This window comes from Sceloporus occidentalis, unplaced genomic scaffold (assembly GCF_023333645.1).
Source record: "Sceloporus occidentalis isolate IW3139 unplaced genomic scaffold, rSceOcc1.0.p SCAF_4, whole genome shotgun sequence".
NCBI lineage: Eukaryota > Metazoa > Chordata > Lepidosauria > Squamata > Phrynosomatidae > Sceloporus > Sceloporus occidentalis.
Window position 1 is genome coordinate 123,056,814 of NW_028316984.1, and position 22,860 is coordinate 123,079,673.

At 43.2% G+C, this 22,860-nt stretch overlaps 2 protein-coding genes across 3 annotated transcripts in view; one reads left to right on the forward strand and one right to left on the reverse strand.

Moving 5' to 3' along the window:
- The window catches only part of LOC149314579 (ankyrin repeat and BTB/POZ domain-containing protein 2-like), a 193,983-nt gene extending 182,191 nt beyond the window's left edge, over window positions 1-11,792 (reverse strand). The window contains exon 1 of the mRNA XM_089521421.1: window positions 10,163-11,792. Within this exon, the coding sequence (XP_089377547.1) occupies window positions 10,163-11,105 (943 nt within the window). The 5' untranslated portion in view covers window positions 11,106-11,792. The remainder of the gene's footprint in view (window positions 1-10,162) is intronic.
- A 189-nt stretch (window positions 11,793-11,981) lies between these two features.
- LOC149314580 (catalase) overlaps window positions 11,982-22,860 on the forward strand; it is a 70,337-nt gene continuing 59,458 nt past the window's right edge. Inside the window, exons 1-2 of one of the 2 annotated variants that reach the window (XM_089521424.1) lie at window positions 11,982-11,989; window positions 12,029-12,099. In XM_089521424.1, the coding sequence (XP_089377550.1) occupies window positions 12,076-12,099 (24 nt within the window). In that variant the 5' untranslated portion in view covers window positions 11,982-11,989; window positions 12,029-12,075. The other variant, XM_089521423.1, reaches the window with a different exon arrangement.

Consider the following 22,860-nt stretch of genomic DNA (forward strand, 5'->3'; position numbering starts at 1 on the left):
AGAACCGAACTCTCTAGTTCTACCTCTGACCCTTATGAATCGTTCAGATTCTATGCACTGAGGATCTGTTCAGAAGGCTAGATGAATCCATAGAGGTCAAGGATGCTTTTCCATAAACATTCATACAGTTCAGGACAGGTCTTACCAGGAAAGAGAGTGAGGTGATTAACTCACATAACAGATTCTGGCCCCAGCTAGCCAGTTGCCCTCAAGTATAGTGGAAAATGCTGTCCTATAAGATTCAGCTGCCAGTCCCATGAGATTTTCAGTGGAATGGACAAGGAAACACCATTTTGCCATTTGTCCTCAGCAACAAAGCTGGCCCTGATTCATCCTGTATCAACACAGGGCTGCAATTCCCAGAACTAAAAACTAATACTCATCCCATATGGATGGTATCATGACATTTCTGTATTATTTCATGGAAAACTGTGATTGTTGCTACTGGGCAGATTTAAAGGGGAATACAATAGGTGGCAAATCTGTTATGGATTTTAGTCCAAATTTTAAAGGAGCTATCCAAGGTGTTGAACCTATTTTGGGGTCTGAACTCTAAATTCAGGCCAAAACTTAGAATATTTTGTTGATCTTTGGGAACTGTAGTTTTGTACGGCATTTAGCCTTTTCTGTCTGGTAACAATAAACTACAATCCCCAGGATTCCCTAGCACTGAGCCAGGGCAATTAAAGTGGTCTCGAACTGATTATTTCTGCAGTGTGTTTTAGACCATAGACAGACTGGCAAAAACAACCTTCTCCAGGGGTGTTCCCTGCCACCCCTGGAAAATGCAGCGAGCATCCTGGAATAGTCTATGGGAATCAACGTGAAAGTAGAAATATCCTTGATGTCAAACCACGACATCATTATTAGGAATCACCACATTTACCACAAATAAGTGCATAACATTACTAGAATACCTCAAATAATTTTCTAGCACTTTGCCATGTGGAAAAAATTATGTCTGGATTGGAAGCAGATTAGAATAATGACCATAAACGATCCTCACTGTCTTCTAGGGAGCTGGATAATATGAAAAGAATCCACACATGTCTGCAAATGATCCAGTGGGGTACTTTGCCATTCTATATACAGGACCCCTATATATATATATATATATATATATATATATATATATATATATCATATATTAATCAAGTGCTTTATGACCTTTATCCACTAATGAATAAGAAGCAACAACTTGAGGCTGGACATATGGATGTTCATCAATGTGGTTTTTGACAGTTGACTGCAGCACACTGGATTATGATCTACTTGCATATAAACATCAACTCTGTTGAAAAGCAATGCATTTTAATGATGTTCTGTCTATGGATGAAGAGCCAGTCTCTTGGGCAGGGCAATGCTCCTCCAAACCCTGATCCTGGTGATAATACTGGGTGATAGTAGCACCAAGAGGGAGGCAGAGGAGCTTTGTGGAGGGAGCAGGGACTATTCTGGGTTTATTCTAGGCAGGGCTTCCTTCTCAGGATCTATAGTGTTATATCTATCATGGGCTATTTACATTAATTAGTAATGGAGTGCTTTAGTTGTGTATTCCTGAATGGTAGGGGGCTCCACTAGACTAACTTTGTGGCCCCTTCCAATTTTATGATTCTCAGTCACTTTTTACCAGTGCAGTTATATGACAGCAAAGACATTAAGTCAACAGCTTAGATGCCATTGGAATGTCAGATTGCATGAGAATCCAATTGTGCAGTTAGTTTTTGTATGAAGGGTTACCCATGTGATTCAGGCTGACTGTAACAGCTGGGAAACCCCTCAATTTCAGCAAGAGGGATCCCTGAGGCACAGCAGACGAAACCACGTGGGTGGATTCCTTACAAATAAAACAGCCGACTGAGCCAGTCATTTTACTGCTGAGAACACATAGTTGGGATTACTTGGAAAGAGCCAAAGAAAGAACTTCCCCCCACCTCTCTTCCCACTGAGTTTTTGAACAATTTTATAGCACAGTGATGTTAATATCCTGACAAATCTAGCTGAGTCATGTTCTTCCACCCTGCAAGTTTACTGATCACATTTGAAGCTACTTCCCTCTACACATTGAATCCTACACAATGTAGCCGTGACAAGAATAGCTTATTAAAATTAATGAGACACTCTATGAGCACTTCAGTTAGTTCAGTTCAACTAACCAGAACTGAGTTTGAATACAAAACTCACATTATGAGGTAATTCTGTTGTTCGCATGAATCTCACCAAAGAATTAAAACTAGGGCTTTACAACAAAGTACAAAATCAATTTTCAATGATGGCATTAAATTAATTAATTGAAATAAAAATAGCACAGTACTACCAACAGGGTGAAAATACATCATGACTGTTCCTTTGCATTCACCATTAATTTGAGAACAGGAGCAAACATAAATAAACCATATTCACATCTGATACGAGTTCGTTAAATTAACAATAATGAATCAGCCTACATAATTAGGTCTAAAATAATGAAATATCTCTTTTATATGACATGCACTTGTTCTAGCCTACAACCTAGAAGACAGCATTTGGAAAAGTTAATTTTGGGAACCGCAACTCCAAGAGTATTCCAGCCAGTAACCTTTCCAAGCTCTACTTTTATCCAGCATGCACCAGCATCATAGGTGCACCAGAATCAGGTTTTAGCCAAAGGTGGGTGACATCACAGTGTCACCCACCATAGGCTAAAACCTGATTCTGGTGCACCTATGACACCAAACTAAGAACAGTATTTTGATGTGACTTCCTACAGTAATTTAAAAATATGTGTGCAACTATCAGTGCATAACCATGAAACATTATTGCTTTTCCGATCCAAATTTCTACAGCTAATCAGCTAACTTGTGTTGCAGTTCCAGAAGCACAAATATTGAAAATGGTCTTTACACTTTCTTCACACAGTGAAGGTAAAGCTGACCAACATCAGCACATGTACAAAAAAGGCAGAGTTTAGATGTTTAGTCATGAACACTGTGGACAACCTGAATAGCAGATTGGACTGAGTATCAAAAATAATCAACACAGATTATTACAAACGTAAGAGAATCTGTCAACAAACCATCTAGTTCTGAATTTCAGAAGCCTCACTACTTGTTTTTAAGGAGTGACACAAATCCACCAAAGGAACAATATACGTATGTTTATTTAGAAGAGAAAAAAGTCTTTTTGGTCCTAGGATGTGGGTTTAAAAGAGAGGGCTCTTTTAAGTGTATCAACCTGTATTTATTTGGCAGACAAGTTGCAGAATAAATAAATAAATAAATCTTAATATTGCAACATTGTTATTTTATGCGTGCCACCCAGTTGCCTGAGCTGTAGGAAATTTTGTAGGAAGCTATTACAGATTTGAGTTCCTTGCAACTACTGTAACCACTAGTCCCTCTAGATTTCTTCTTCCAACCACCTCTGGAACTAATTCATAACGTCTTTGCTGGGCTGGAAGCAATCCACTTCTTAACCATTTCTCCAGCACTTTCTCAAACATTAATCCATCCTTCTAATTCAACAGCCATCATTCATCAGTTCAACATTCATCAGTGACTAAACATTTAAACTGTCTTTTTTTTTTTTTTTTTAACATATGCTGATGTTGGTCAATTTTACCTGACCACTGTCAGTATGAAGACAGTGTAAATACCATTTTCAGTATTTGTGCTTCTGGAATTATGAATGAAGAACAGTTTCCTGTCTATCAGAAGCCACTGAGCAAGCATCTTCACTTCATTCTAACGAAATACTGCTGATAATTACTGATAAGAAAGCATGCATGAAAGACCAAGGGGGCAGAATTCAATCACCATTCTTCACATGACTCTTAAAGGAGTAATTATTGCCCCAAAACAGATTTTTTTCTATACCCACCCCAAATTGTTCCGTTAACAACATTATCTCGAGCAGCTTCTAATAAACCCTGATTTGCATGTAGAAAAAAACCATAAAATTACAGAATTACCTAACTTTTCATGTAATTACCAAATCAATCCACAAGGTCTTCAAAGCTGTCCACATTCTTACAGACTGACTTCTTTCATTCAACAAATGTTTCTGTTCTGTCTATTGATCAGCTTGTCCAATTCTTAATTCTAAAGATTCTGACTTCCCTTTTATCTATGTATGGTATAACAACATTTTCCCATTAGGACTGTGACAAATGTGGTATTTGTAATTGTGTACATACACACAGGGCCATTTTACAAAGAGTTTGACCACATCCATATATTTTCTTTCAAAAAAGAGAAGATGGATGTGATTAATTAAGCAATTGGCATCTCCCACAGCAGTACAGAAAGCCATCCCAAAGTATTTACACATGTACATAAATAACTCAGCACTTTCAAGAATTAATAATCCCAGATGTTATCAAGTATATAGAAACACATATTTCACAGAAAGAAAATGGAGTACAGTCGGATCTCCTTATCCATGGATTCAATCATCTACAGCAGGGGTAGGCAACCTGCGGCCCGCGGGCCGGATGCGGCCCAGCGAGGCCTTGGGACCGGCCCCAGCCCGGTCCTGCCGCCGATTGCTGCCGGGGCCTTTGGCGTCTCGCGCGAGGGGCATGGTGGGGCATTTGTCTACAGAAGCCTCATAAACATGCATTTATCTTAACATTTTTTTAAACATCAGCAAATTTTTTCGCGTGTCCTCCATTTTTTATTTAAAAAGTGCCCTCCATTTGAAAATTTTGTCCTACATTTGTCCCGGTTTATTTATGTATTTAATTTTTAAAAAATTATTTAATTATTTATTTTTTGGCTTCGGCCCCCCAGTTCTCTGAGGGACAGCAACCCGGCCCCCGGCTCGAAAGGGTTGCCTACCCCTGATCTACAGCTTGAATATATTCAAAAAAGTAAACCTTGATTTTGCCATGTTATATGGGGGACATAATTTTACTTAGCCATTGTAGTTAATGGGACTTGAGCATGCATGGATTTTTGGATCCACAAGGGGTTCTGGAACCATGCCCCACTGAACACCAAGGACCCAATGTATTAGCCCCATTTGCCTTATTGTCATTCTAGGATTTTTACTGTCTGAACTAGGGGCATGCCAAACATATAAGATGAAGCTCTGTGTTGACATGATATCAACAGAGATACTTTACTGAGGCACATTGAAAGGAATTGTTTCTGCTACACTCTCTGAATTTTAAACTAAAAGTGTCAATGCAGCACCCAGAAAGAAAGGGCAAAACCTTCTCCAGGTGTTGTGCAACAGACCCTAGTTTGTATTGTCCTATTCACACTGATTCCACTAATTCCTCAGATTGTGTTTGGACTTAAAGAAGGTCATTATAGGAATCAACGTGCTTCCTTTTTGCTAAATTAGCATCCAGACACACCAAGTCTCCATCCAAGATGCACCCTAAAGAAACACTGAAATTATCTGGTCTGATCCAGTTTTACTGTAGATCCCTAGAGCTAAATAATATTTACCACACGCAATTAAGTATAAAATAAAACAGAAGTTTCAAAGTGCATCTAATACATCAGTTCACTAAACTTACAGCCTTCCAAGGTAGACTAGTATTACAATGAATAGGAACAAAACCATGAATCCAGATAGAACTGGCTTTAATAGGCATAGCAAAGGGACTCTAGGGAAGCACAAGACTTGCTAAAAACAGACATTTATCTTCATAATCCACAATAGTGACCATTACTACAAAGTGCAGGACTTTCAACTCAGTTCTTCAGAGTGGGCTATCCTAGTCCAAAGAAGAAATGTCCTCTAATGATGGATTAGGAACTTTGACCATTCAGATGTTTTGGAATACATGTCCCATGATGCCTTTTCCTTGGCCACTGTGACATAGGCTTCTGGATGCTGATGTCCAAAACATCTGGGCAGCCAATGTCATGCATGACTTGCCTGAGCTATTTGTTTCATTTCAGACATGCATTTTGTTGACTGTGGATAAAAAAAAGTTTGCTGAAATAAGTTGGAATTGTTTCATTTTTGTGGTGTTTACCTATATTCTTTCCACATTATTTCTGCCTTTTGGTACCAAATTTTCTGTCAAAGAGGAAATGCCCAGGAACCCTTCTACTTTGTTAACTGAGGTATACCTGTATTCATTTGTACTATTTCATCTTCTATTTAAATTTATTATGTGGTATAAAACAATGTCATGGAGAGGCTACTGGATTCAGAAAGGTTTGTCCATATTATGGTGTGTCACTTCATGATCACCTGAGCGCCTAGTAGTCATCGACTGTAGACAATGCTCAAGTTCCTTGAAATCCAAACATATTAGTGTATTGGGTGAATCAGCTTTTACAGACCTCTATCATACAGTGATCTTGGAAGCTAAGCAGGATCAACCCTGGTTAGTACTTGGATGGGAGATGGGCAAAAAATATCTGGTCCTGTATCAGAAGAAGGAACTGCTAAGATCACATCTGAGTATTCTTTGCCTAAGAAAATCCTATGAAATTCATGGGGTCACCCTAAGTTGACAGATAACTTGAAGACACACAAACACACATACACACCATGCAGTGAATTCAGTAGAGAATTTGGTATGACAGCATAATGGTGGTAATGGCATACCAAAAGCAGATCCGGGTTAAATTCAATATCACACACCTTATTTTTCTGCCAAAGGGTGAAGTGACTGGTTTTTGCCAATGGGCTGAGCTTTTCCCCACAGCCATTGTGTGCTGAAGTACGTGTTGAGACACCATGTCCTTAAATGGACCAGTTAAATTGCTACATATACTTCCTTCTCTAAAGGAGCTTGTCAAGTTCACTTATGCAATCAAAAGCAAGGAAGTGAAATTGACAAGGCAAAAAGGTTCTGAAATAACCTCAAATATCTCCAGCTGGACTTCCTGCCAAGCTGATACTGATGCAGGACATCTCCAGAGACTTCATGGTAGAACCAGGCATCTCTTGGTTGCTATCATTTCCTTCCCACATAATATATTTTCCACAGACGGTTAGCAGCACTTTTCCAGCAAAGCTTTTTTCTTTAAGATTCAGACACCTTGACTGCAATGCAACAAAGGAGGGTGGGGTAAGGAACAGAGTTTCCATAAATGGCATCAGTATCTCTCAGAAGGGCTGCCTTTTCCTGAGGGTGGCAATCCAAGTAATGAGAAGAAACATGCCACACAAGAGCTGTCTTAGGCAAATTTCCCAGCTGTCATCCAGCTGCAGTTTCTCATCTCCAAGATCTATCCGAAATAAACTCAAGATAAGGCAGTAACCAGGGATGAGAATCGTGACGCCCTTCATATGTTCATGGACTGCAGCTCCCATGAACCCTAGCCAGCATGGCTGATTATAAGGAATGCTAAGAGTCACAGCCCTGCTGTATTTAGAGGGTTGTACCTGTCTGGGTCGTACCTTTTCAGATAGCAGGTCAGGGCTCCCGGGATGGAATATTCTTCTAAACAAAACACCACAAAACTCCTTGCATAACGAACAAAGATGCCATGGGAAAGGGTTCAGACATAGTCTTGGCATGCTTGTTCCCCATATGGCATGCCTGTTTCCAGTAAGCAGGGATAAAATATTTATTTCTTTTTATGCAGAAGAGCATCTGTTGTATAAATCTGTACCAGGAATCTGAAGCGAACATCACAAATATAAGTTTACAACCTCATCTGTCGTATCTGAGAACAAGGTCTATGTCTCACTGAAACAAGCAGAAGGAATTACCCACGGTTTGCTCAAGAGCCTTTGGGTCACCTATGACAAGTGACTCAGGCTGGTTTTAAAGAGAAAGAGAAAGATTATCGGGAAAGATTGTGACACATACTAAAGATTGGTTATGCAACGTCTGAATAATGCCAGTGTTTTCCTTAACTACTTATAAATATTTCCACCCCTCAATTGGCAAAGCTGATGCAAAGTATTTTGTTGCCTGAAGCAAAAGACAAGATAACCCTGCTCCCAAGACATACAAACACATTTCCATTCACAAGCAGAAGCTGAGCTGAACTGTATATCATGGTAACACTAGCAGTGAAACAGCATCCTCTACCATACCTGAGGACAGCAGACTTGGGTAGAGGATGCAGGACAGCAAGCTACTCCCCTGCTTTCTGATATCTTGTCGCCACCTGAGGCAACCATCTCAATCTGTCTTATTATGGTAAAAGTAGCCCTGCCGATCTGACCACATGGGCAAGTATCCTAATGCAGAGAACCAGCATGGTGAATGTTGGATTAGGACTCCAGGAGATGAGTCTGAATCCCCGTCTGGCCATGGAAACGCACTGGGTGACCTTGGGCAACTCAGACTCTCCCAGCCTCAGGGGAAGGCAATGACAAAACTCCTCTGAAGAGATCTTGCCAAGAAAACCCTACTGCTAGTGACTGTCCACACACACACACACAAATCTTGTACAGTATCACCTTGGACTGACAGACACTAAAAAGCATTTACAGACTGCTTTTCATTCACAGAAGAAATAACGGTCCAACCAACAGTCAGATACTGTATATCCAAAGGGCATTTAGGCTTATGAGTTGAAAAGCAATCATTGCATGGCAGAGAACTCTTGAGGTGATGGGGGGGGGGGGGTGTTCAAAAAGGAGATTGTGATATTGTATAGAGAAGTGTGTGTGTGTGTGTGTGTTACAAAAATCCCACTGCCCTGAGACTCCATTCTTTGGATTCCAGCCAATATACACAACAACACTACTACAAATGCTCTTTCCAGAGGTTACCACGTGCAGAACACCAGGGTTTGCTCTCTGGACCTCACAACAGCATGAATAATATGACTGAGGTGGCAATTCTCTGCACAACTGGAATTAAGTTCCAGAGCAGGCTTAAGTTATGAGTAAACATGCACAGGACACGGCTGGGTCACAACAAGACATTTTTGCAATGAAAACATTCAGGGTTTTAAAGACATGTGGAGACTTGGAAAGTCACTCTGGGCAATATTACTGCGCACAGAAGAAAGAACTTATCTAGTAAATGGCTCCTTTACATCCATTTCCCCCCCAAACTCAGGGAGTCAAATGCAGTTTATCGACGCTCTGGTGGCAATGTGGTTTGCTGTAGCAAGTCTGTGAGTGTGGGTTGTGGGTTGTTTTTCTTAACATCGAGTAGTCTTCTATCTTAACTTTTTTACACTAAGAGTGTTACAGAGGGCTACTTAGAAACAAGCCAGTCACTAGATACAATATATTCCCAGCCAATATGTGCAACAATTCTCTCTCTCTCTCTCTCTGTATATACTATATATACTCATATGTAAGTCTAGAGATTTTAGTCAAACAATTGACCCTAAAAACCAGAGTTGACTTATCCATGGGTCAATATAAGTCCTGTACTGTAACACTTTTTTTAAAGGATCCATCCCTGGTGAAAACCAAGAGCAGGAACAGGAATGTCCTGGAGGCACTGGCCCTCGAGGCTCTACTCCTTCGTCCATCCAGTCTTCAATGGGAGCACAGCTACGACTGCTCCAATTTTGTAAGCTCTTTAGCACTGTTTTCCTTGTTTCATACTTTAAATCTTTTCTTACATGCCCCTATGTTTTACCCTCAACTTATCCATGGATCGTATCAAAATCCACAATTTTGGCCCCTAAACCTGTCCTTGAGTTATCGATGGCTTATAGTTGAGTATACTGTATATACTTGACTATAAGTTGCTCTCATATATAAGTCCAGGGCAGGTTTTGGGGCAAAAATTCTGGATTTTGATACAACCCATGGATAAATTGGGGGTAAAACTTAGGGGCATTGTAACAAAGGATCTGAAGCAAAGGAAAGCAATGCCAAAGAAGTTACAAAATCCCAGCAGTTGTAACTGTTTTGTGCTGACGCTAAAGGCTGGATGGATGAGAAGGTAAAGAGGGGTCAGTGCTTCCAGGGCAGATGACACTCTGGCCTTTCAACAGGGGAGAGCTCCTGCTTTTTAAGAAGAGTTAACATACAGTACTTACATTGACCCAGGGATACACTGACATTTCTAGACTTTTATGATATATAAGTATACAAATGACAGTCCTGGGAAATGCATAGTATGTGTGTGTGTATGCGCATCTATCTATCTCTCTCTCTCTCTATCTATCTATCTCACACAAAGCCCTGTCTGCATCCACACAGCGAGAGCGAGAGCGAGAGCGAGAGAGCGAAAGGGCATCGGGAGAGTGGCTGAGTCCTGGGGCGGTGTATCGGAGGGAGGGCTGCCTACCTGGGGCCCCGGCGGGGCAGAGGAGGTGGCTGCAGGGCTGGAGCAGGGCCCAGAGCTGGGGCTCCTGGCGGAGGGCGTCCTGGAGCTCTCGGGCGGAGAGGGGCCCTCGGTGCCCGGGCTGCGGGGGGGCTCTGCGGAGGGCGGCCTGCTGGAGGAGGGCGGCCAGGCTCTCCAGGGCGGCGGCCAGGGCCAGGGCGGCCGAGGGGTGGACGCGGGGCGCCAGGCGGAGGTCGACCATCCATCGGAAGAAGCGGCCGACGGAGAGGGCGAGGCCGCAGCGGGCGGAGCGTCCCCTGCGGAGCCCCTCTCCGGCGCTCATGCTGTGGAGGGAGAGGGCTTCCAGGGCGGCCGCCAGGCAGCGCTCGCCCAGCGCCCAGCCCAGCACCAGCCGGAGCGCGCTCTGCACCTCGAAGCGGCTGACCTGCGCCCGCCAGGCCCCCAGGCGCTGCGCCTCCCGCGCCACCCGCGCCAGAGGACGCCCCAGCAGCCCAGACACCAGCCCCAGCGCCTCCGCACCCAGAGCCCCAGCGCCCCCGGCGCCCCCGGCCTTCCGCAGCGCCGACGCCAGCTCCGCCTCCGTCCAGGGAAGCTCCTCCGGCTCCGGCAGCGGCGCCCAGCCCCGGCCCCACCGAGAGCCCTCCTCCGGCCCCGACGCCGCCGCCGGCTCCCGCGCCGAGGAGCCCCAGGAGGCCGAGGAGCAGGAGAGGGAGCAGGAGCAGCAGCGCCACAGGGGCCCCCGACGGGGCTGCCGCGAGGAGGAGCACGACGAGGAGGAGGAGGAAGAGGAGGAAGACGAGGCCGAGGAGGAGAGGCTGAGCAGCGAGTCCCCCGCCCCGAAGCCCGAGTCCAGCGTCAGCTCCTCCAGGGTCTTCTTCGGGCGGGGAGAGCCAGGGCCCTCGCCCTTGCCGCTGCTGCTGCTGCTGCTACTGCAGAGGCCAGCCATCCTGCGGGGAGCCGGGGAGGGAGGGCAGCCTAGCGGGCGAAGGCTAGCGCCTCTCGGGCCTCGCTTGCTCCTCCTGAGGCTGCTGCTGCTGCTGCTGCTGCGGGGTCCGAAGGGAGGGCATGGCTCTCTGCCCAGAAGGAGGCGGCGAAGGCGCCCCGGGAGCAAGGCTGGGGCCAGAGGGAGCAGTTCGGGAGCTGGCCCTGGAGCAGTCCCTTCTCCCCCCCCCCTCCTCCTCCTCCTCCAAAAGGAAGGCCAGTCAGTAGTCGAGAAGGAAGAGGAGCAGCCTCGGGCAAGGAGAGCGAGGGCAGGGCCAGGCTTCACTCGCTCACTCTTTCTTTCCTTCCTTCTTTTCTTCACTCTTTCCTTCTCTCTCTCTCTCTCTTCTTCCCTCAGAGTCCGCTGGAAGACGGGGCAGAGCCTTGCACAAGCTTCACTCACTCACTCTTTCCTTCTCTCTTTCTCTTCCTCTCTCAGGGTTTCTTTCTTCCTTCCTTCCTTCCTTCCTTCCTTCCTCCTTCTTTCCTTCCTTCCTTCCTTCCTTCCTTCCTTCCTTCCTTCCTTCCTTCCTTCCTTCCTTCCCTAGGCGTCCCCTGGAAGCGGGAGCAGCGGAGCCTGGCAGAAGCGGGGAGCGCCTGCTGCTCTTTCCCGGCGCCTGGCTCCGTTCTGGGACTCGGGTCTCGCGCGCCCTCCCTTCCCTCCGGATTCCCGGGCCGTATGCAAATGAACCTGGGGATCCCCGCCAATCAGCGGCTCCGAAGGGGAGCGAGAGGGGCGGGGCAGCCTTTGAAAAGGGAGCTGGAGGACCGCCCCCTTTGTATGAAAAGCGGCCCAGGAGGAGCAAGAAGGCGAGGAGTCCGGGGCTGCTTGGAAGAAGGAAAGAAAGAAGGAAGGAAGGAAGGAAGGAAGGAAGGAAGGAAGGAAGGAAGAAAGAAGAGTGACGGAAGTTTTGGGGAAGCGCCTGCTGTTCACCATGGAGACCCTCAACAATGGCCAGGTAATGGGGCAGAAGCCAGCCCAGCACTGAGCATATGTCCTTGCCTCTTCTCTCTGTTGTTGTTGTTGCTGTTGTTGTTGTTGTTGTGTGCCTTAAGTCCTTTCCACTTGTGGCGAAGCTGTCCTGGGGCTTTCCTGGCGAGGCTTCTCCAGAGGGGGTTGCCCTTGCCTCCCTCTGCGGCGGCGGAGGGAGTGGGTCCTGCCCAAGGCCCCAGGGGCTTTCCAGGGGAATAATCCCAGCTGGGATTCGAACCCTGCTCTCCAGAGTTGAAGCCCCTTTAACCACATCAGGCCCGGGTAGGGTTTTTTTCCTACTGATCCTGGTGGGTAAGACCTTGTCCTTCCCAAAAGCCTGCTGCTGCCGCCCACCCTCTGCCCAAAACGGGAGGAAAGAAAGTTGGCTTGAAGTGAATGGGTTTTCCTTTCCTAGGGCCCAGCTGACATTCAGTTCTCAGGAGCAAGGTGTGTTTTCCAGGACAGCGTTAACATGGCATTGCTAGGACCGATAATGGAGTAAAAAAGCCTTTTGTGTTTCTTTTTCTGCCCTGCAGTGATAGCATTCAAGGCATCCCCCCCCCCCCCCCAGCGCCTTGCTTCCTCTGCTGCATGCCTGGTGCAAATGCTCTTCTTGGGGGCAAAGAAACAGACTCTGGGGCACCTTTCTGCCAGAGTGGATTTTGCAGTCTTATTGCAGATCTTAAGCCTCAGGTGTGGAAACACCCAGAGAAGCTCTGGGAAGAGTCGGTTCTGGGTGTAGCTCATGCGGGACAAAGGTGCAAGGCAGCCATTTTCAGAAATTCCAGGCAAACAGTTGGGTTTGTCTCTTGTTGCAACAAAACATCTAAAGGTTCCCTGAGACTTCCAGTATCTTAAGTCTTTTCCTTGCCACGAGACTCATATTTCTCACAAGCAAAGGTTAAGTCACTTTTTTTATTTCTCAGATCTGTCTGAGTATCAAAATGTTTGCGTTCCGTTTCTAAACAGTTTTCCCCCTCTTCATGTCTGGATCGCATGAACAGCTTTCACAGGTGACACTTCGCAGTTTAAAAGGTGCTGCGATGGGGATGGAAATTACACAGCCCACCAGACGCTATCGGACTGCAAGTCCCAGCACTCCCAGCCATTGTTGAGGAGGAATGCTGGCACTCGCAGCCCTCCAAGCCTGAACATGACAGAAGAGAGTAGTATAGGAATGTGTTCATACCTATGGCATGTTCTTCATCGCTCTTTTAAGAAGTTGTGTCTTATTTTTGTACAGAGAGAAGGTTCAGCGGAGTCAAGGATTTGGGCAATTGTACGCAAGGAACTACAGTGGTCCCTCCATATTTGCTGGGGTTAGGGGTCAAGGACTCCTTTGAATGTGGAAAAATACAAATAACACTGTTCTTCACAAGTGGAAAACACCTCTCTGGGAACCTCCAGGTCCTCCAGTACAACTCTGTGGTCAACATCTACCAGAAGTTGATCAGAGAATCATGCTGGAGGACCTACAAATGCCTAGAGAAGTGTTTTCTCTAGTAATTTATAGGTTCTTCTTTACAGCTTTATGGTCAGTTTCCAGCAGAATTGCACTGGAGGACTTAGAGATTCATAGAGAGAACATATTAATCAAAACCACAAATAAAGCTGCAAATGTAGAGGTCCAACTGTATATACTACAGGGCAGGCGTAGTTGCATAGGGCAAAATGTGATTTTCATAGACTGCAAAAGTGCTTACCTGCAAGAAGTGTATTCATATTGTATGGCAGGAATGTAGAGGGCATGTTGTTCAATTTAGTTTTCTACTGAGATTTGGTTATCTCTCCCCCCGTCCGACACTGAAGTAAACATATGAGATATATTTAAGTCTTCTGCACATATTCATAGTCCGAGCCCCAGATGCACAAACACAAACATTAGACAAATACTTACCTAAGGCTGAAATACACTGACATCAGAGCAAACCTTGTCAGGTATGATAAGACCTATTTATGAACCAATGTAGGATTGCCCTGATATCTCACTCCTGGGGGCCATAGCATGAATGAATGGATTGTCTGCCGATTCAGAAGTAAGGCAGTGTGCTGGGATGTGAAAGAGGCCTTTGTGTTAAAGTTTACACACTTTTGCCCTTTAGCCATAAGTTGGTTATGAAATAAAGATGCCAAGTTTGTCTCTGTCTTTCTGCTGACCAAATTTAAAGTTCTTTTTCTTCCCTTTCTATAGCTGGTTTTTATTAGCATTTATGTTGTTTAGTGGCCATTTATTTATTTGGTACAATAGTGCCACCTTCTGGTAATACAGACCTCATTACTGTTTAGTTATCCCAGGTTGGGTTATTACAGGTTTAAATGCTTGGGAACAGAAATATTTTGGATTTAAGATTTTTTAAAATTTATTTTGGAATACCTTTATTCACGTAGACGCACATAATAAGATGCCTTGGAGATGGGACCCAAGTCTAAACAAAAAATTTCAGTATTTTCTCTGTCAGAGTCAGAGATCAGGCATCAGAGATGAACACTGGAAGAAGTGATATAACAATACTAACTTGATCAGTTGTGGTCTTAAAATGAGAAACAAAACAAAATTTGGAGGGGGGGCATTAAAAGAAGTATGATTTTCCATTAATATATGTGTTAAAATATATTGAAAACTAATATTGCTAAAAGCCTATTCATTACACACACGCTAATATTTCATGCCGTATATACTCAACTATAAGTCGACCTCATGTATAAGTTGAGGGCAGGTTTTGGGACCAAAATTAGGGATTTTGACATGACCCATGGATAAGTCGAGGGTAAAAGTTAGGGGCATGTAGCAAAGGATGTAAAGCATGATGCAAAGGAAAACAATGTCAAAGAACATTAGACATTAACTGTTCGTGCTCATACTCAAGGCTAGATGGATGAGAGAAGAGAGTGGGGTCAGTGCTTCCAGGACAGATGATGGTCTTTCCTTTCATCAGGGTATGGTTCCTTTTTAAAATAAGTATTAAAGTATAGTGCTTATATTGACCCGTGGACATGGGTTTTTGGGGTCAATTGTTTGACTAAAATTTCTAAACTTATACATGAGTAATTATATTGATTTATATTTTAACAGTCTTTTCAACAAGAAAATGTAAATAGCACTTCAGGAAAAGTATATGAGGGATGCTCTGGCCTATGGCTGTTCCTTGTTCATGCCATTTCTAAGCCTCACTCTCTGTAGGCTCAGGTGACGCTGTCATTTGGAAAAAACTGGGGAGAAACAGAGCCAGAGGACAATGTTTGCAAGTGACAGATGGGAGTACTTTGTTTCTCCCTGCCCTTCCTTGCTCAGGAGAAGGAATAGGAGGAACAGAACCTGGGGCCCTTTCATACTAAACAACTGCAGCTCAGTTATTCCACTTTAACTGCCATGGCTCAGTCTACTGAAATCCTGGGTTTACAGTTTCAAGTTGACCATCAGCATGGCAACCCCATGAATTTCATAGGGTTTTCTTAGACAAGGAATACTCACAGGTGGTTTTGCCAGTTCCTGCCTTTGAAATATAGCTTGCAGCACCTGGTATTTCTTGCCAGTCTCCCACCCAAGTACTAACCGGGACTGGCTCTGCTTAGCTTCCAAGATCATACAGAAACTGATGACTTTAGGTTGTTAGGGAGAGGTATTTAGACTCCTTAGCCAGAGAGTTTAGATGACCAGCACCCCCCCTCCCCTACTAATGTGCTGGGGACTAGCACCTATATTTGTGCTCATTAGGTATCATTGTACCCAATTTTCTTTCTGGGAAACTTACCAGGGGCCAGCAGCCAGTGACACAGGGATTGACACTGGTCCAGGAAGCACCACTTTGATAGTACTGCTTTACTGCCTTATGAAACTACAAATCCTAGGATTCCATAGGATGTTGTCATGGCAGTTAAAGTGGAATATAGTATGGAAGAGCCTCAGGTTCCTAGCTGAAATGCAGATGGAGGAGTTTCACTTATGAACTTTGACCAAAGCCCCAGTGACTTCCCGTTTCCCTATATCTGACTCACAGTGGGCTATAGAGTTGGAAATTCACCCTTGGTCGAATTGTTAGCCTCAACTACACTAGATCAAATGGATCAATGACATCTCAGTATATCTACACTTAAGTAAGTTTCATTGATTTATTGGATCTTCTCTAGTTGTGATTAATCAGCCTTGCCTTAGAGAATCAAAAGTGCTTCACAGGCATTATTTTGTAATCCTTATAAGATAAGCCAGTATTATTATCACCATATTGAAGACCGCTGCTGCTGAAAGTGTGCTTGTTTTTGTATACAGTGTAGACAGTGGCAGAAATTATGTGTGTGTGTGTGTGTGTAACATTACCATAGTGTTACTGAGGAATTGAGGAAATAGTTGGTAAAGAGGCTTTTACCAACATATTGGTAAAATATGGCAGCATATTACTCTAATGCCTAGAAAAGAATGTTTCTATGACACTTGTCCAGGTGCTTCATTGAAGGACCAACACAATGTACTTCCATTGTGGGCAGGATGTAAATACAGTTCCCTAACCCTTTAGCAAAAACAAGTGAGTCTGTGTATTGCAGACTACATTATTTCCAGATTAGGGTTTGGTGCTATACAAAAATTACAACTGCTTCTAGTATGGGAAGTACAGTATAAAGCATCTCATGTACACTCCATCACAACTCCATACATTCTGTTCTGAGCATCCCAAGCACTAGTTCTGAGAATTCCTGGTTGGAAAAAAATAGTATCTCCCGAGCTAAAACAGGCCAGTTAGTGCCCTCTCAAAATGCAGGGGGAGGGGGAATCTTCTTCCATGATCTCTAGAGGGCAGGGATGGGATTTCATGAACCTCAACGTATGCACTTAAATCTCACTTAGAACAAACTATAATTGTTTGCTTTGGGATTTGCTTTATAATATTGGTTGTGAGAACAGACCAAAAAAACCCCCAAACAAACATCTTTTCATGTTTGTTCCCATGACCCACTTCACCCAATTCTTTTCTCTAAGGTCTTCAAATGAGGCTCTGCTTAGGATCTCATTACCTTTGGCTATGAGGCATGTGTTCAAGAAACCTGTAAGTCTTGAAACTAGTTTGTTAAGCAAGTTAGTCAACATCTTCTTCTGTGGAAGATATTTGGCTCACTGGCTGTAGCTTACCCTGTTGACTGGGTTTAAAGTGACATGCTTGGTTATGAGATTTTTCAGTGTTATACTGTTGCATACTGTAGACCACAAGTTGAACATGAGTGAACAGTGTGATGCGGCAGCTAAAAAGGCCAATGCAATTTTAGGCTGCATCAATAAAAGTATAGTGTCTAGATCAAGAGAAGTAATAGTGCCACTATATTTTGCTCTGGTCAGGCCCCACCTGGAATATTGTGTCCAGTTCTGGGCACCACAATTCAAAAAGGATGTTCAAAAATTGGAGCGTGACCAGAGGAGGTGAAGGGTCTGAAAACCTTGCCCTATGAGGAACAACTCAGGGAGCTGGGGATGTTTAGCCTGGAGAAGAGAAGGTTAAGAGGTGATATGATAGCCCTGTTTAAATATTTGAAAGGCTGTCATATTGAGGAGGGAGCAAGCTTGTTTTCTGCTGCTCCAGAGAACAGGACCCGGAACAATGGATGCAAGCTACAGGAAAAGAGATTCCACCTGAACATTAGGAGGAACTTCCTGACAGTAAGGGCTGTTCGACAGTGGAACACACTCCCTCAGAGTGTAGTGGAGTCTCCTTCCTTGGAGGTCTTTAAGCAGAGGCTAGATGACCATCTGCTGGGGATGCTTTGATTTGGATTTCCTGCATGGCAGGGGGTTGGACTGGATGGCCCTTGTGGTCTCTTCCAACTCTATGATTCTATGATTCATTTAACCTTATGGTGAAATACAACTGACAGTTTTTAGAGTGAATTGGGAATAAAAAAAATCTTAGAAAAACAGTTTTAAAAAGTAGCACTTAGCAAATGATGAAAACAGATACAATATATTTTGTATACATTTACATGGTTTGCTTGACATTTTCATGTTTTAGCAGTGTCAAGTTCTTTTCTTATTCAGTTTACTTATTCGGAGGTAGAGAGGAACTGCTGGACCTCTTACCCTCTCCCTCCACCACTCCCTTCTCCTTCTGTGTCATGTCTTTTTAGATTGTAAGCCTGAGGGCAGGGAACCGTCTAACTAAAAAGATTGTATGTACAGCGCTGTGTAAATTTACAGCGCTTCATAAATAAAGGTTAATAATAATAATAATAATAATAAAATGAAGGTTTCTCCATTGCTCTTTTAAACAAATAAAAAGGTGCATATAAATCATAGATGTTGCCCGTTCTACCTTGTTTGAACTTCATTTTCCTAAAAAGATATTGCATAAAAAAGGATGTTTCTGATTGCAAATATATTTTTCTTAATTCTATTTGCTTTTGCACCATAGCAAACATGCTTATAGATATGTCTTTAAAGCTTTTCCTTAACAAAAAGGAAGCAGCCACAAAGAGAAAAACAAAAAAAGACCGCTGTGGAAAACTGACATGTTTATTGTTTAAGTTTTGATCAGCAAAGCTGAGTAATAATGGAAGGATATGTAGCCTTATATATCTAATATATATAGCATTTCTCACTATATTTCTTATAAGTATGTCTTACTCTGTTGACTGGGTTCATGGTGACTTACAGGAATTTCATCAGAATTAATATTTAACATTATTTAAAGGACTCTGAATCTTAGGTAATGGACATGCATGATTTATACAAAGAAAGGCTACATGCTATTTAAATATACAGTATGTGTGTGTATGTGTATGTTCATTAATGTAATCTTCCTCTTTTGCATCTTGCCTCCTCAGTTTTCTCTGCAAGAGCAGAAAATACTTTATAAACAAAATTCCCGCACCTCTTTGATGTTGTTGTTGTTGTTGTGTGCCTTCAAGTGTGGGGACCCTAAGGTGACCCTATCATGGGGTTTTCCTTGCAGAATTCTTCAGAGGGGGTTTGCCATTGCCATCTTCTGCATCTGAGAAGGTGTGACTTGCCCAAGATTAGCCAGTGGATTTCCATGGACATGTAGGGATTTGAATCCTGCTTTCCACAATCATAGTCTAATGCTCAAACTGCTAAACCTGGTTTGGAAGCTCTCCTCCACTGGTATCAGACCAAGAACCCTGCCTTGTTCCCTGGTAGTGTGTTTGTATGTGCCTTCAAAACACATGCTGACCTGCTTTTGGAACACCATTGCCACTACTATGCTGCCATACCAAATTCTCTATTGAATTCACTGCATGATGTGTATGTGTGTATCTGCCTTCAAGTCGCCTGTTGATTTATGGTGTCCTCATGAATTTCATAGGGTTTTCTTAGGCAAAGAATACTCAGGGGTAGCTTTGCCAGTTTCTTCCTCTGAAATATAGCCTACAGCATCTGGTATTTTTTGGCAGCTTCCCATCCAATTATTAACCAGGGCTGGCCCTGCTTAGCTTCCATGATCAGATGGGATCTAGTGCCTTAGCTCACAGTACTAGCAGTTCACAAATGACTCAGTGTATTTGAAAGCCTCAAGACAACCGTTGCAACCCAAACTCAAAGTGTTTCTTCTCTTACTGCTTTAACAGTGTTGTTGTTGTTGTTGTGTGTGCCTTCAAGTAGTTTCCAACTCTTGGTGACCTTAAGGTGAACCTAACCTGGATTTTCTTGGCAAGATTTACCAGAGCAGGTTTGTCATTGCCTTCCCCTGAGGTTGAGAGTGTGTGACTTGTCCAAGGTTACCCAGTGGATTTCCATGGCTGAGCCGGGAATTGAATCCTGGTCTCCACGGTCATAGTCCAGCACTCAAACCACTATGACATAATCAGTTGTAATTGAAGAGTAAACAAATTGACCCAAAGTGCCTTGAACCCTAAGTGTTTGTGGTTATAGTTTACTGTACCTTACACTTTACATTTATTCTTTCACTCTCCTGCCCTCTAGTCCCACAACCCAGAAAGAACCACCTTCCAACTCTTTATCTAAACACCACACTAGTTATTTTTTAAAACTTTCCTCCAGCCATTAAATTCTCTCTCCCTTTCCCTCTTTCTCTCCAATCAGGATCTAACATACTCCAACATCCTACCTAACTGCCACTGTACTTTATTCCTCTCCAAAGAAACCTTAGCATGGCTGCATCCATGCTGCAGAAATAACTGCTGTGGAATCCTGCAATTTGTAGTTTGCTGTTGCACCAGAGCTTTCTGACCAAGAAGGCTAAATACTGGTATTCTGAGGTCCTTAAACAAAAGGACTACAAAAAAAGTTTATAAAACTGAATTTTTGTAATCTCATCTCTATACCCACAAGGCTTTGAATTTCAATTGACATTCTCACACACAACTGGATTATACAGATCTGTCCCTGGACCTCCACTCTACTCCATGCATTTTAGCTTCAGATCTATGAAAACTCATGCTACCAGCTTCTTTCTTTCAGTTAATCTCAAAAGGGTCACAAGATCCCTTTGCATATTCATTTTCCAGATTAAAATGACCATCCCTTTAAATTCTTTCCCTCTTTGAAAATGACATTTAATTTTGCATAGATATTCTTTCTTATTGGTTGTGACATGTTATAAGATTTTTAGAGATACTTGTTCTGCCCTGTGTTCAAATTTTCCTGTATTTTCAGCTTGTGCCACATTCTTTTTTTTTCTTCCAAAAATGCTTTTCTGTTATTTTGCAGAATACTGAAACCAAACAATTCTGTGTTGTTCCAGCAGATGGCATTTCAGACCATTGTATTATAAGAGCCACGTTTGATTTTTAAGCTTATGTTTATACAGGAGCGGCTACGTTGTATTATTGCCCAACCACACTGTATTATTTAGGTAACCTGTGACTGGGGTTGTGATCCTAAAGACTCTTTAAATACAACTCATGGTACTTGTAACCACATATGTATAAGATTGTATTCCCAGATTTTTGTAGTCTTCAGTGATGTAACATTAATAACTATGCTGAATTAGTGTACTGATGCATTTCTTAAAATATGAAAAGATTAAAAAACACAGTAATGTTGTTGTTGCATTCATGTGAGTTTTCTCTACCTGTGCTGGGTAGCCACATGTTGGCCAATTTCTAGTGTAGTTGGGATACACACAGAGGATATGCGAGTCATTTGCTGTGCAGCAAACATCTGCATTGCTATGTTTGGCTGAAGCAGTTGCAAAAAGGGTTCTCCCGGCAATGTTTCTCACCAAGAGCTACTGTTACTGTCATTGGTAACGGCAGATTCCTTACTAGAATTTGGATCATGAAATCTTCTGATTTCAGGAATTAGGAAATCTTTTGGAAAGCTCATCTTCCTTTGCTTTGAAAAGCTGGTAATTGTTGTTTGAAGAGCATCTATTGTCCTGTTTTGCTAGGACTTGTGGCTTGCAGTGTATAGGCCAGTCAGAGAAAGACCGCATCAGAGCAAGGAGGTAGAAGCTCAGCTGAAGACTCTGAAAATCTTTGAGTGGGCTCTGCCAGCTGGGTTATGGAAATATGTTGTTTTGACACGGAGCTGTAGCCATCTGAGGCCTTGTGAAGGCCTGGTTTTCATTAGGCCCCACCTTCTGCAAGGAGCTAGATGTGCTATTTAAAAAACTCTTGCTTGATTCCAAATTCCTTGGCTTCTGTAAAGTTTTAGAGATGAGAGGGCTGTGGATTTGACCTCTGAAGTTGCATCTTTAATGGCGAAATAATGCATCCTTATCTCTATTTCAGTCCTGTTGGAACACACAATGTACTTCTCCTTCTGACATAAAAACGCTTCTTTTTGATTCCTGGGGGCTTTACAGTGATTAATAAAATCTCCAGTTCTCCACTTTTTTGGGGAGGACTGTTTAAAAAACAAAACATATGGTTTGATCCTCAAATTGGGATCAAGGTGGAATGGGAGGAGGAAGGGCAGGTTGGTGGGTGATTACACCAGTTTGTTGGTAGCAGGGAGTTGCCAGAGATGTGTCACCTAGGCTTTTGCTCACCTGTGAAGTGCTGGGGCTGGAAGCACCAATCTTTTCTTTCTTTTTCTTTGAACTTTGGACATATGTGAATCTTTGAATCTTTGCTTGACTTTAGATGTCCTTTTGAGTAGGGTAACAGAAGTCTCATTTTCCTGAGAGTAAGCACCATTGAATTCAGTAAGAATTATGTCTGAGTAGACTTATATAAGATTGCACTATATATTGTCAACCCTACACCCCCTTTACTGGGAATTAAATTTTTAAAATGAGGCAGCAAATTAGAGAGGGCAGAGGCAATACATGTGAAGGCTGAGATAACTGCCCAGGTATGTACCCAATCCAGTGGGAGAACAGGTGGGCAGCCAGAATGGCAGAAAATGTGAATATGAGCATGGCTGGCAGAAACAAGAAAAAAATGAAAAAACCCCATAGCTACCCTGGTCATGTGCCTGGACATAAACTGATATGGGGGACATGGAACCTGGACCCATCTTTACAGTTATCATCCCTTGTGGATATGATGGTCAGGAGTGCATGGCAACAAGTTTGGTTGATACACCAACTGCATCCCTACCTGGACCAAAGGACCTTGAAGTAGTGGTGCATGCACTGGTAATGTCTTGTTTAGATTTCTGTAATGCGCTCTACATGGGGCTACCTATGTGCCAAGTTTGGAAGCTTCAAACAGTGCAAAATGCGGCAACCAGATTGGTCACTGGAACATCTAGATCAGACCACATAACACCAGTATTAAAATCTCTTCACTGGCTACTGATTAGCTTCCGGGCACAATACAAAGTGTTGGTTATTACTTT